The sequence below is a fragment of the Bufo gargarizans genome, chromosome 3, assembly GCF_014858855.1.
Source record: "Bufo gargarizans isolate SCDJY-AF-19 chromosome 3, ASM1485885v1, whole genome shotgun sequence".
In the NCBI taxonomy this organism is placed as follows: Eukaryota; Metazoa; Chordata; class Amphibia; order Anura; family Bufonidae; genus Bufo; species Bufo gargarizans.
In genome coordinates this window covers 40,258,625-40,272,821 of record NC_058082.1, presented here as the reverse complement: position 1 = coordinate 40,272,821, position 14,197 = coordinate 40,258,625, and the positions used below count along the sequence as shown (strand labels likewise).

Genomic DNA, 14,197 nt, shown 5'->3' with positions numbered 1-14,197 from the left:
CTCTCCAAAGGCGTTTCAGAGAATTTGGCAGTACATCCAACCGGCCGCACAACCGGAGACCACGTGTAACCACACCAGCCCAGGACCTCCACATCCAGCATGTTCACCTCCATGATTGTCTGACCCGGACAGCTGCAGCAACAATCACTTTGCATAACCAAAAAATTTCTGCACAAACTGTCAGAAACCGTCTCAGGGAAGCTCATCTGCAGGCAAACATCCCAGTTCTTGCATGGCCAGCATACTCACCGGACAGGTCACCCATAGAGCATGTGTGGGATGCTCTGGATCGGCGTATACGACAGCGTGTTCCAGTTCCTGCCAATATTCTGCAACTTCGCACAGAGGAAGAGGAGTGGACCAACATCCCACAGGACACAATCAACAACCTGATCAACTGTATGTGACGGAGATGTGTTGCACTGCGTGAGGCAAATGGTGGCCACACCAGATACTGACTGGTTTTCTGACACCCCTCCCAGTAAGGCAAAACTGTGCACATTTCAGAGTGGCCTTTTATTGTGGGCAGTCTAAGGCACACCTGTGCAATATTCATGTCTAATCAGCACCTTGATGTGCCACACCTGTGAGGTGGGATGGATTATCTCGGCAAAGGAGAAGTGCTCACTAACACAGATTAAGACAGATTTGTGAACAATATTTGAGAGTAATGGGTCTTTTGTGTACGTAGAAAATGTTTCAGATCTTTTAGTTCAGCTCATGCAAAATGGGAGCAAAACCGAAAGTGTTGTTTATATTTTTGTTCCAGATGGGAAAAAACCTTTAACGTGTTGTTCATTCCGCACGATGAATGCTGTCAGTGCTGCTGGTTTAAAGGAAATGCGTCATCAGAAAATGACCTATTGTATAAATCATGTTTTTAATGTTAAACATGGTGTTTTTTTTTTTTTTTTTTTTTTTTTTTAATCTTTAATGTCACTATGTAAAATAAATTGTTAATTAACATGCAATTTTAGCACTGGTCACAAGGACTAAATTATAATAAGACTTTCAGTCTCTTGAGAGCAGCTACACGGGCCGCAGACACAATGGAGCGGACCCAATTGACTTCTATGGTAGGGATGCTCTGTGACCTGTGCAGCGGTCAGGAGGGAGCAGATCAGCTGTGATATCAACTATTGTGAATAAAGGATCCGCGTTATCTATACAGAAGTGTTAGTTGTCATTGTAATCCTGTCTGAGAAGGGGAACGGCTACTGAGAAGTTACCTGTAAACACAGGAAATCCGGACCTTTTATTAGGCCTGGTGGCTAGTGTGAAGATTGCAGAATTATATATATGGGGGGGAAAAAAGAAAAACTCGCCAAAAATCCTAAAAGAATATGTTTAACATAAAAATGTGATTTTTAAACAAAAGATAATTTTCTGATGACACATTCCCTTTAAGCTGGCTGCCTGAGCAATCAGGTTCCTGAGCGGCTGTGTGGCATAGATGCGGCGGCTACAAACCTGCAGCATGTGAATATTGCCTGATAGTCCGGCGTCTGCTCTGGATTTACAAGTCCTCTGTGTTTCAGGGTAATACCGAGTCACGCAGGAACAGCCACCTGCAGGTGGAGCAGAATGCGGTGCGCAACTCCTATGGAGTCTTCTCTCTGCTGAGGTAGGTGACCCGACTGCTGTGTTTGTGAAGGTGGTCATATTATTTTATATTCTGCTGTCTAAAGCCTGTCGTGTACCGTAAAGGGGTCTTCTCTTTGTATAGTGGATGGGCTTGCTATCACAACTCATCCCTATTGAAGTGAATGGGGTTGAGTGCGATACCAAGCGCAACCACTATACAATATACAGCGCTGTGCTTGGTAAGCACTGAGAAGGCCGCAGAGCTCATAGGAGTGCTGTCCGCATCTTTTGCGGCCCCATTGAAGTGAATGGGTCCGCATCCGAGCCGCAAAAACTGCGGCTCGGTTGTGAATTAAAATAACGGCCGTGTGAATGAGGCATAAGTCTTCTGTCAGTTTGTCAGAGCTTCAGTTTTCTGTCACACAGCTTTTCTGGAACCCTAAATATCGAATCTGTCTAGTTTTAAAGGGGTTTTCCTTGCCTCAGGTCATTTAATATCCACACGGTGAGAGTCCGACGCCCCCCACCCATCAGCTGTTCCCTGCAGTCTGCGGCTCTGGAACTAGCATTGTGAATGGATCAGGAAGTACAGCGCCGCTCAAAGTGTAGTGGCCACTTTGAGTTACTGCACCTCAGCTTTTATTGAAGTGAATGGGAGCCGATCTGCAGTTACCCCAAATGACCACTACACTTTGAATGGAGCTGTGGTTCCCAGTTCGATTCACAGTGCTAGACTTCAGGAAACGGCTTATCAGCATCCCCTGTTTCTCATGTTGCCTGGTTCCATCACCACCTTGCTGTTAGCAGCTCCGGTCCCTGCCGTGGCCACATCTAGCCACTAGGCAACTGAACATTTTTTTTCTTTTCTTTTTTTTCCCTCCCTGCTGTGACCCAGCTCCAGTCTTCTGCCTCGGGCCGCTGCTCTCCTCCTCCGGCTGCATGGCATGGTCTGGTTGGTGAGATTACAACCACCACCACCTTAAAGGTGTCACATTACAAGAACCTTTCCGCAGGATAAGGGTTAAGTGTTTCATTGGCGGGGGTCCGATCACTGGGGCCCATGCTGATCGCTAGAACATGTGTCCTCCCATTTGAATGGCGCGACAGACAGGCAAACGCGCTCCCGATCCCTTCTACTCTATGGCTTGTCCAATAGAGTTGAATTGATTGGCAGCACACATGCGTTTCTGCAGTTTCATTCAAATGGGGCAACATGGGCCCCTGTTCTAGCGATTTGGCAGGGGTCGGACGTCCGAAAATCAGACACCTATCCATCTTGTCCTTCGTCCTGTCGCATCCTGACTGCTCTCATGGTGACAACCCTTTGTTACTGACCACGCTACTACTGCTTCACCACTACTGTATCTCTTGTGGGGATCAAAACCCGGGAATCTGCATTCCTGTACTTCCTTGTGTGGAAGACCAGGGGATCCCATCGACTCCACACCCCAGTCTATCCAGAGCCAAACATGCTGCTTGTATACATTAATATAGCCGGCGTCCCCTCCACGCTGTCAGCGCCTCGGCCGCCCGGAGATGTCCTTCAGGCGGTGAGCTGACCTCTCCTGAGCAAACATTTACACTGAAGTCTAATCCTCTACTGTTTTCTCAAGAGCGCCCCCTCCAGACCGTCACTCCGGCTGATGCATATTACACTTAGACCAGCACTTGATGCCTATGACAGAAAAAATCCCTGCCTCTCCAGAGCGCTCAGCCACACGTCTAGGAATGCGGCTGTGACCTTATCGCTTCCTGGGAAATAAATAGGGGGCACTTAATGCGCTAATTGGTGTTACTAAAGAGTACCGCGGATTACACAGAAATCTCATCCTAAGACCTCACACTAGTGCTGCAATACCACACACAACCTGTGTTTTTGGATTAAAGGAGCTTTTTCTAGTCATGGACAACCTCTATAATGTAATGGAGACCATTTCCTAATGTGTTTATACACAGCAGCCAATCAGAGCTGCAGTGTAGAGCATGGGGGAGGGCCATTAAAGCATCCAGAGCATCTAATGACATATGCAGAAGACTTCAGACTGCCACAGGCTCTAATAGACAGTGCAGCAAAGATGATGTCCCTTAATGGAGTAAAACTGCAGTGTAAAGCATGAGCGGTGCACACATGATTCATGCTGCTTCTTTATTCAAAGTCTATCGGGCTGACAAACAGCGGAACCCTGTGTTCATGAGGAAGCCCCTTTAAAAGGTTGTGTCAGGAATATGGATTATCATTGGCAGCCATGATTTTCATTTAATTCACCATGGGCAGTGTACGTGCAAAATAAGTTCTCACACCAGCAATCAGCTGTCAGATAGCAGAGGTAGTGAACTCCACAGGAGGGCCCTGCTTTAAAGCCCCAACCATATGGCAGGAAACTTCTTGCAGGCCACCTTTGTTTACAATTTCACACCCCATTCAGACAGCATGGATCCTGCAGAAACGCCTCCCTGCAGGGGGTCTAAGCCATTCCCCAGTTCAATAAAATCTAGCAGACAGCATGGAATCGGCGATTTATAAGGAATTATGAATCACCCGGCCATCACAGGTGCAAACCGGATACATATTTGTGGCCATGGTCTTAGTTTGGTGGTGGGATGCCAGGGAAGGGAGATATACATACAGTGCCTTGCAAAAGTATTCACCCCCCTTCACTTTTTTCGTATTATTACATTACAGCCTTAAATTCAATCTTTTGTTAATCTGAATTGTATGTGACGGATCAGAACACAATAGTCTAAGTTAGTGAAATGAGAAAAATATATAAATAAAACTATTGTTTAGAAATAGAAAACAGAAAATTGGCATGTGCGTATGTATTCACCCCCTTGGTTAGGAAGCCCATATAAAGCTCTGGTGCAACCAATTACCTTCAGAAGTCACATAATGAGTGAAATGATGTCCACCTGTGTGCAATCTAAGTGTCACATGATCTGTCATTACATATACACACCTTTTTTGAAAGGCCCCGAAGGCTGCAACACCTAAGCAAGAGGCCTCACTAACCAAACACTGCCATGAAGACCGAGGAACTCTCCAAACAAGTAAGGGACAATGTTGTTGAGAAGTACAAGTCAGGGTTAGGTTAAAAAACAAAAAATCCAAATCTTTGATGATCCCCAGGAGCACCATCAAATCTATCATAACCAAATGGAAAGAACATGGCACAACAGCAAACCTGCCAAGAGATGGCTGCCCACCAAACCTCATGGACCGGGTAAGGAGGGCATTAATCAGAGAGGCAGCGCAGAGACCTAAGGTAACCCTGGAGGATGTGCAGAGTTCCACAGCAGAGACTGGAGTATCTGTACATAGGATGACAATAAGCCGTACGCTCCATAGAGTTGGGCTTTATGACAGAAAGCCGTTACTCTCGGCTAAAGACAAAAAGGCACCTTGTGAGTGAAAAGGCATGTGGGAGACTCCCAAAATGTATGGAGGAAGGGGCTCTTTTCGGACATCAAAGAAAACGCTATGTCTGGGGCAAACCCAACACATCACATCACCCAAAGAACACCATCCCCACAGTGAGACATGGTGGTGGTGGCAGCATCATACTGGGGGGGACTGGGAAACTGGTCAGAGTGGAGGAAAAGATGGATGGTGCTAAATACGGGGATAATTATGAGCAGAACCTGCCGCACTCTGTGTGATCTGAGGCTAGGACGGAGGCTCACCTTCCAGCAGGACAATGACCCCAAACACACGGCTAAAGCAACACTTGAGTGGTTTAAGAGGAAACATGTAAATGTGGTGGAATGGCCGAGTCCCAGCCCAGATCTCAATCCAACAGAAAATCTGTGGTCAGACTTAAAGATGGCTGTTCACAAGCGCAAACATCCGACCTGAAGGCGCTGGAGCAGTTCTGCAAGGAGGAATGGCCAAAAATCCCAGTGGTAAGATGTGGCAAGCTCATAGAGACTTATCCAAAGTGACTTGGAGCTATAATTGCTGCAAAAGCTGGCTCTACAAAGTATTGACTTTAGGGCGTGAATAGTTCTGCACATTGACTTTTTCTGTTATTTTGTCCTATTGTTTGCTTCACAATAAAAAAAAAAAAAAAAAAAAAAATCTTCAAAGTTGTGGGCATGTTCTATAAATTTAAATGATGCAAATCCTCAAACAATCCATGTTAATTCCAGGTTGTGGGGCACCAAAATAAGAAAAATAAAAGTCAAGGGGGGTGAAAAATTTGGCAAGGCACTGCATCTCCCACAGAAACCTAATAACTGTACCATGCTTGGACTCTACTGGTAGCCGGAACCCAGGCAGATCCGTTGGTCCCAGAACTATCTCTCTGTGACCTTCTTGCCTGGCGCTATGAACCCTAAAGGGTTTTGTGGGTCCTTTGCTGCCAGCCCAGCAGAGGGGAGGTGGACCCCTCCCAAGGGAGGGGAGGGGCCGGCTACAATTTAAAAGGCTTGTGCCAGCAAGTGGGCGTGTCTTTTCTCTGAAGGAGGGTCACATCGTGCCATGTGTTTAGAGGGACCTGCAACCAGCTGACATCACTGCCCTCCATGTGAATACAGCAAAGGACTATCTATAACCTAACGGAATATTCATCTACCCGGTAACTGACTTGTACTCTGTGTAATCCTGTTTGTACCATATTACCTGTATTTGTTACTTCAGACCACTGTATATATTCTGTGTGTATAGTGTTATATCTAGTGTGCCCTCAAGGCGATTTAAATATATAATTTAATCTTGTGCTGTCTTGTATCTCGGTCACGAATCCCCACATCTGTGTTTTGGCCTAGTTATAAGCTACCGCGGGTTGGTTTCTCACCCTATATAATCCCGTTAGCGGACCGGGCTTATATCAAACGAGAAGCTGGTGGCAGATTTCCCGGGCTGAGAAAGCGCTTTTTCACTGTGGCAGTGAAAAGGCTCTCAGCTCGTTGCCTCTCTGTGCCCGCGTGGACAGGAGGAGTCTGTGTAAACTGAACCAAGCTGACCTTACCTGCTCCTCCAGGAGGGCGTAACGTCTCGTCTTGGTAACCAGGGACCATACCGCGTCTCGTTCACATATTGGTTTTAGGATGCTCATTGGGGTTGAGCGCTGTGGTTCCAGCGACTGGCTGGGGTCACACGGGTTGTAAGTAATTCTTTGTATAGAACCGCCATGTCTTCATATGAGTGATGCAGCTCCATCTTTTGCAGGCTTCACCGGGCCCAATGTGCCATCAAGCAGACCCAAGTGACTGTTCAGAAAATCGGTAAGGAGATCGAGGAGAAATTGCGCTTATCTTCATCGAGCAACAAGCTGGTAAGAATCGTGTAACCGCTGTATCGGCGCTCCGGCCGGCGGCTGAAGGTCCTCCATTGTGGTACTGTACAGTCATGGCCAAAAGTTTTGAGACCGACAGAAATTTAGGTTTTTACCCAGTTTGCTGCTTCCGTGTTTTTGGATCTTTTTGTTGGATGTCTCTATGGTAATAGTGAAGGACAATTGTAAAAATTGTTTATTTATAAATTATTTTCACCTTTTCTTGAGAAATCCCTCAAGTTTATGTAAGGTCTCAATATTTCCAGTGATGACCTTTCTTTTCCTGCTGCAGTTCGCCCTGCCATGCTGGATGCCAGCTTCTGGGCCAAATCCTGACTGATGACGGCCTCTTAATGTCTAGTCAGTGCTCGAAGTTTATCACAATTTCTTTGGTTCTGTTTTTCCATCTGCTTTTTGAGGATTGATCACAGGAACACAATGGGAATTAGAACTGGGGGCCATCTGCTGAAAAATCCCTTGCCTAATTCCTGCAGAATGCCCATCTGTCCTGGATGTTTTTCCTGGACAGAAGTGGCTTCTTTGCTGCCCTTCTTGACACCAGTCCATCCACCCTCACACCTGTCTGCTGCCATTCTGGAGCTGCACTGATGGTGACCCGATCCTGTAGCTGAATCCTCTTTAGGAGACAGTCCTGGCACTTGCTGGACGTTTTGGGGCATCCTGAAGCCTTCTTTACAGAAATTGAATCTCTCTACTTGACCTTCTTGATAATCCGATAAAAGGTTGATGTAGGTGCACTCATACAATCACCAGTTCCCTTGACTGGTGATGCAAAGCAATGATAACTGCACGTGTTTCCTTGGAGGTAACCATGGTTAATAGAAGAAGACAGTGTTTTTCAACCTCCCTCTTCCCTGATATTGGCTGCCTTGTTCTTAACATTTTCTCCTAAGCTAATGAGAAGATCACTGGTGTGATTAAGTTCATTTTCATGGTGAGAAATAACTTTGTGCAACCAATTACAATTCTTCTGATCACTTTTCATAACAATCTAGAGTTAATACACATTGCCACCATAAAAACTGAAGAGGCAAACTTTGTGAAAAACCAAAATTTGTATCAGTCTCAAAACTTTTTGGGCCACGACCATATTCTCTTGTTACGAGTATTTGGGTACTTACTCAAACAAAATAAAACTTAAAGGGGTTGTCCGAGATTTTGATATTCATTGTCTAACCTCAGGATAGATCATCAATTGTAGAGGCTGTGGCGCTCCGATGAGTGCTGTGGACTCTCTAAGCCAGTGATGTCTCACTTATCTGTCACAAGGTCTAGGTGCAGCTCAGTCACATTCAGGTGAATGGGCTGCAATATCAAGCACGGCCACTGATCAGCTGGAGTACTGGGAGTTGGACCCCCGCCAATCAGATATTGATGACCTTTCCTGAAGATAGGACATCGAAACCCCTTTAAAAGTGGGGCCCCATTTGAGTAGGGATTGTACCCTGTGCCTGTAGCACCCTAACAGACACCAGTAAACTTAACCATCCTCAGAAGTAAACCTGAAATGGTTATCCATTTTTTAACTTTGGCGCATCTTTATGAGTAATTTCTTAATAAAGAGATTGGGGTTTTATTTTGCTAATACAAATCCCCTGCAAAGACCTGAAGAGTAACATTTCACTACCACTAGGGGGAGCTGATTATGGAGTTCTGTGTATAATCTGTATTCGGTGAGTCCTTTAGTTCCCTCTAGTGGTGGCCTCAAACACCTGAAGTCAGAAGAACCCACTAAAGGTGTTTTCCGGCACTTAAAAATTGAAGGTCTATCCACAGGAAAGGAATATCTAATTGGCGGGGATCTGACTCCTGGCAATCCCTCTGATCTGCTACTGGTGCTGCAGTCTCTTGTCTGGACTCCTGTGATGTCACATGACCATTGTACAGCTCAGTGCTGCAGTTCCAAGCACAGCTGCTGTACAGTGCATGGTGCTATGCTTGGTATGCAGTGAGGAGGCCTCTTCAAACATCTGATCAGTGGGGTCCAGGACTCAGACCCCCACCAGTCCAATATTGATGTTGTTACCATGAGACACCATGACATTACTCCATGCGCTGACCCCGGTCGTCTAATGGTTTTTATGCAGAAAAAGGAGAGCGAGTGTTTACGACTGAAAATCCTGGTGCTTCAGGACGAGCTGGAGAGACAGAAGAAGGCTTTGGGTCGGGAGGTGGAGCAACTCCATAAGGAACGAAACGCCCTGAATGCTAAACGTGAGTAAAACTGAAATGCGTCATGTGTCTTTCAAAACTTAATTCAGCAAAAAATGGTCTTTCAACATCTCGGAAGATCTGATCTGCTGGATCCGTGACTTCAGACTCCCACAATGTTCTTGATTCTGGGTACTTTGAAACCCCAGGAACATAAAGCCTAAAAATAAATGATTTGTGGGATCCTGACACAAAGTCTTGTAGAAATGAATGGAGGGCGGCTGTCCATGTGCGGTGCGCTGTCCGCTTTGTGGGCTCCGTTCTAGAGCTGGATGCATGGCCCAGAAGTCCCTGCAGCTGACAGACATAGGTGGAATACCCTAGCGATATGCCACCGATGCTTGAGATGCCACAACCCCTTTAACCCTTTCCTGACGTGACATAATAGTACGTCACATGTCGGGTCTTTAAAGATGGTGCTTGCTCCGCAGCAGACACCCAGGGCTATTGTCTGCGATTGGCATCTTCACTGATGCCTTGGTCAGAAGCTAAGCTATGTGTTTCCAGGCCTGGAACGGCTCCTCCACGTGGTGATCAGGGACGCCGTGCATTGTCTGTGAAAGGCCGGAGCATGCTGAGGCTCCTATGCCTTTTACAGGTATATTCCAATGTAGGCCTTCAGGTGGCAGCATTGGATTAGAATATACCAAAAATGTCCATAATATAAAAATATTTATTCTGTACAGCGAACAGTGTAACAGAAAAAAAATCCAAATGGCCAATTTGCCTTTTTTTTTTTTTTTTTTTTTTTCATCATTTCACCTCTCCAAAAAATGTAATAAAAAATTGACCAAAAAGTCATACATACCTCAAAATGAAAAAAACTATATAAATGTTGTATCACTCTAATTGTACTGACCTGGAGACCGAAGGGAACAGGTCAGTTTTATCTCGTAGTGAATGCCATAAAAACAAAACCATAAAACTATGGCAGAATTGTGTTTCTTTTTTTCCCCAACTCCACCAGATTTTGGAATTTTTTTTTTTCTCCAGCTTCCTACTTCATTAGATACAATACTAAGCCTCATGCACACGAACGTATTTTCTTTCCGTGTCAGTCACGTTTTTTGCGGACTGTATGCGGAACGATTCATTTCAATGGGTCCGCCAAAAAAACGGAAGGTATTTTGTGTGCATTCCGTTCCGCAAAAAAATAGAACATGTCCTACTATTGTCCGCATTACGGACAAGGATAGTACTGTTCTATAAGGGGCCATCTGTTCCGTTCCGCAAAATAAGGAATGCATACGGACGTCGTCCGTATTTTTTGCGGACCACAAAATACATACGGTCATGTGCATGGGGCCTTAAATGGAGCCATTTGAAAGTACAACTTGTCCTGCAAACAACAAGCCCTCATACTGCTACGGGACTGCAGAAAAATAAAGGCAGGAAAGAAAAAAAAAACTTAAAAAAAGGGGTTAACCGTGACTTCTAACTGTTCCTGTAGCGCGATATTTTAGCACAGTTTTCCCTGGATTAGTAGGGACTTCCAGAAGACCACATATCAGAGCGGCTCGAGACTTTTTTTTTTTTTCTTTTCTATTTATTTTATGCACTTCTTCTATATCACTACTATACTCCGCAGCGCTTTACAGACATTATCATCCAACTGTCCCCAATGGGGCTTACAATCTAAGGTCCCTATCAGTTTGTCTTTGGCGTGTGGGAGGAAACCGGAGTACTTGGAGGAAACCCACGCAAACATGGGGAGAACATACAAACTCCATGCATGTTGGCCTTGGTCGGATTCGAACCTAGGACCCCAGCGCTACAAGGCACCATTGCTGACCACTGAGCCACAGTGTTGTGCCCATGAAGTGGAAGAAGAAAAAATAAATAAAAATCCCCTCCGTTAACTATAACACCCTCCCCCCACCTCTACACACAGAGGGACCAAAAAAAGACAAAACCCGGACACCTCGTAACCTCATCCTGTGTTTTTCTTGCAGGTAATAAATTTAACTCTCAGCGGGAGAAGCTGCAGAAGAGAAGCGAGTCCCTCAACGAGTTAAGAAAGGAGTGTACGGCGAAGAGGTGATTGCCGTCAGATTCCATCTTTTATATCCACCACGTCCGTCACATCACTACATTTATGACCTATTGTTAGGATGCGCCATCAGTGTCAAATAGGTGCAGGGTCCCATCTTAAGGACCTGCTCATATCTCCGGAATGGGGAGAGCAGCCACCGCAAAAGCCTGGCATTCTCCATATTCACCGCCACGGGACTGCCGGAAGTCGCTGAGCCGACATGCGGCTGTTTTCTGAGCTCCCATAGCAGTGGATTGACAGTGGCCGCATGCACGACTGCTCTTCCTTCATAGTGAGGGCCCGTTCTAGAGGTAGGAGCAGGTCCCAGAGGTGGGACTCGCATATGTCAGACAGTTGTCACTTATCCTAGCGATATACCATAAATGTTAATGCGCGTGAGAAATCCTTTTCACTTGGTCCTATCAAACCTTTCTGTCTTAGCAGGGCTGATGTCAGAGGGCGGCAAACTGGGCGGTTGTTTCTTATGGGTTCCTGAAAACGTGGAAACGATCATCGGTTCCATTTACTGCAGGCACTTGTTAATACTGGGCTGATAACAGAGAGCTCTGTGCGGTATTAAAGGGGCTCCAAGACCAAGAGGTTAGAAAAAATACAGCAGTCTCCGCTCTGGCTCCTTCTCATCCTCCACCTCTGGAAGTGTGACGTGGCGTCTACACGCTTATCTGGTAATGGCCCATCAGAGTCTTCTGTGGTGACATCAGTCATAGGCCGTGCCTGCACACGTCACCGCTGTGGTCGTTGGCCACCAGCAGTGACATGCATGTGGACGACACATCCCATTTCTGCCTTAGTGGGGACTGCAGGAAAGGCGTTGGAGCCGGAGGGCAGTGACAGGTGAGGGCAGTTATTTAAAGAAGTATTCCCATTGTGTAAAGTGAAGACCTATAGCTCGGGTACGCCATTACTTTATGATCGCTGCGGTCTGACCTCTGGGACCGCCACAGATTTTTAATTTTTTTTTCAAAACTGCAGAACATTGCGACCTTATGAGAAAAGCAGAAACTGTCTAATATTGCTCAGGAACCTGTTGTCACCCACAGGGGATGTGGTTGATGGCCCTGCAGCAACGATGAGGGTCAGACAAAGTGCCGATCACCACTTTTTAACCCTGTAATTTAATATGGATTGCAGCATCTCTAGGGAATCAAGCAATTGGATGGCGTCTTCTTTTGTTGATGTGACCACCAGGGCCTGTGGTTTGTAGATGGACTGTCCAAGGCATCACAGGGGCCCCAGAGTGGTCCGATGACGGGGCTGCTGAGGCAGTTTAACAGTTTTCATTAAACAGAAGTAATCATAAAAATTTTTGATATTTCCTATAAATGCTCATTCTGTTTCTGGGCTGGTTATATTGTGTGTCTGCAGAATATTATATTTTTAGATTTTGTTTTATTCTTCCAGGGAGTCGTTCCTGAAGACGAATGCACAGCTGACCATCCGCTGCCGGCAACTTCTCTCTGAGCTTTCCTACATCTATCCCGTAGATGCGGTGAGGGGTAGAACTTGTTTTCCTTAGGCTACATTCATACGATGGGGAGAATTATGTCCACAGAATGGCCCCCCCTTTGTGCCACCCACTATAAAGAATGGCCCCCCCTTTGTGCCACCCACTATAAAGAATGGCCCCCCCCTTTGTGCCACCCACTATAAAGAATGGCCCCCTTGCTTTGCCATTGACTACAGTCTATTGGCCCCCGTTATCTGCTGTTGGGGCCTGGGGAGAGGCTGACTGGTGGTCACTTCCTTGAGATGAGGGTTTGTATACTTCTGTTGCACCTCCCTATAGCACCCCCGCAGGGGGAAAAAATCATTACATAGTTTACACTGAAGTAAGTCTGTGTAATGCTTTAATGCATGGTGCTCCAAAGACTGACACTGTGGCGTTTCGAAAGTCGGCTATATACAATCACGCACCTGTGTAGAGCAACCTCTATGCGCACAGGAGTGACTTGTTGAATTTGACTTTCTCCACTTACAGCTTACGCATCAGACACCCAGGCGTTAATCAAGTAGCCTTTTAATCCGGAGATTCTATTACAAGATATTGCAGGGTAATCCGGATGGTAAAAGAATTATGCCAACAATAAACTCCTAACTCCAAGAAATCGCTGGGAAAACAGGGAGTGGCTAGGCTAAACTAACTAGAAGCCTGAAAACCGCAGGGGGGGGGGGGGGGGGGGGAAGCATACCAATACATAATGCAAGATACTGGAACAGAACACTCCCCGTCTGGTATCTGTAGATACCATACAATGAACCTTATTCAAATTAAAAAAGGATAAGTCTTCAGTTTGCGCCATAGAGCTGGTACTGGAAACAGTCTTAGAATATGTTGAGCATCTTTGGTAGAAGGGATCTCAACATTGAAATTCTGCAGACATGAGTAACAGGGCAGAAGAAGGTCTTTATTACTCCACCTCTCACGGTTCTTACTTCCACCTTACGAACCTTCCTATCCGAACTGGAAACTACTTTAGTAATAAGTCCAGTAGGCCAGTCGAGACTATCAACTTGTTTGTCTCTTAACTGAACAAAATCTTCCTTTAAATTAGGCCTTGGTTTTTGCCACCTTCTACGTTCTTACAAGAGGCAGAGGTACTCTCTTCTCCACCTTTTTCCAGAACTGACTGGCGAGATGTTGTACCTGCTTCCACCGAAACTTATCAAGGTTGTGCTCTTTTATACGCTCACTCTTCCCGGATTTTGGCTTTAGATCTTTGTCTAGTTTTTTAAATGACTTCAAGGAGTTTCCAGCATTGTCAACATCGTACTGTGCAACAATGTCTCCTCCTTCATTTACATCTGGAGATGGAGGATCCAAGTCAGAAGAACATTTAGATTCCACCATTATCTTAGACGTTCTACTCCTTTTAGAACAGGCTGTATGGCCTTCACTCGGACTATAGGTTCTACTTCTTTCAGTAGAAGCTGTTTGGCCTTCACCTTGACTATGGGTTCTACTTCTCTTAGCGGCTGTATGGTCTTCTCCTTGACTATGGGCCTGGCTTTTTTGGTCGCCTTGTCAGGTTTCTCCTTGCTGAGGAGCCTGGCAGAG

At 45.8% G+C, this 14,197-nt stretch overlaps 1 protein-coding gene across 1 annotated transcript in view; it reads left to right on the top strand.

Moving 5' to 3' along the window:
* UVRAG (UV radiation resistance associated) overlaps nucleotides 1-14,197 on the top strand; it is a 52,004-nt gene that overhangs the window by 17,056 nt on the left and 20,751 nt on the right. Inside the window, exons 6-10 of the mRNA XM_044285888.1 lie at nucleotides 1,539-1,624; nucleotides 6,752-6,857; nucleotides 8,966-9,092; nucleotides 11,042-11,126; nucleotides 12,544-12,631. Coding sequence (XP_044141823.1) covers nucleotides 1,539-1,624; nucleotides 6,752-6,857; nucleotides 8,966-9,092; nucleotides 11,042-11,126; nucleotides 12,544-12,631 — 492 coding nt within the window. The remainder of the gene's footprint in view (nucleotides 1-1,538; nucleotides 1,625-6,751; nucleotides 6,858-8,965; nucleotides 9,093-11,041; nucleotides 11,127-12,543; nucleotides 12,632-14,197) is intronic.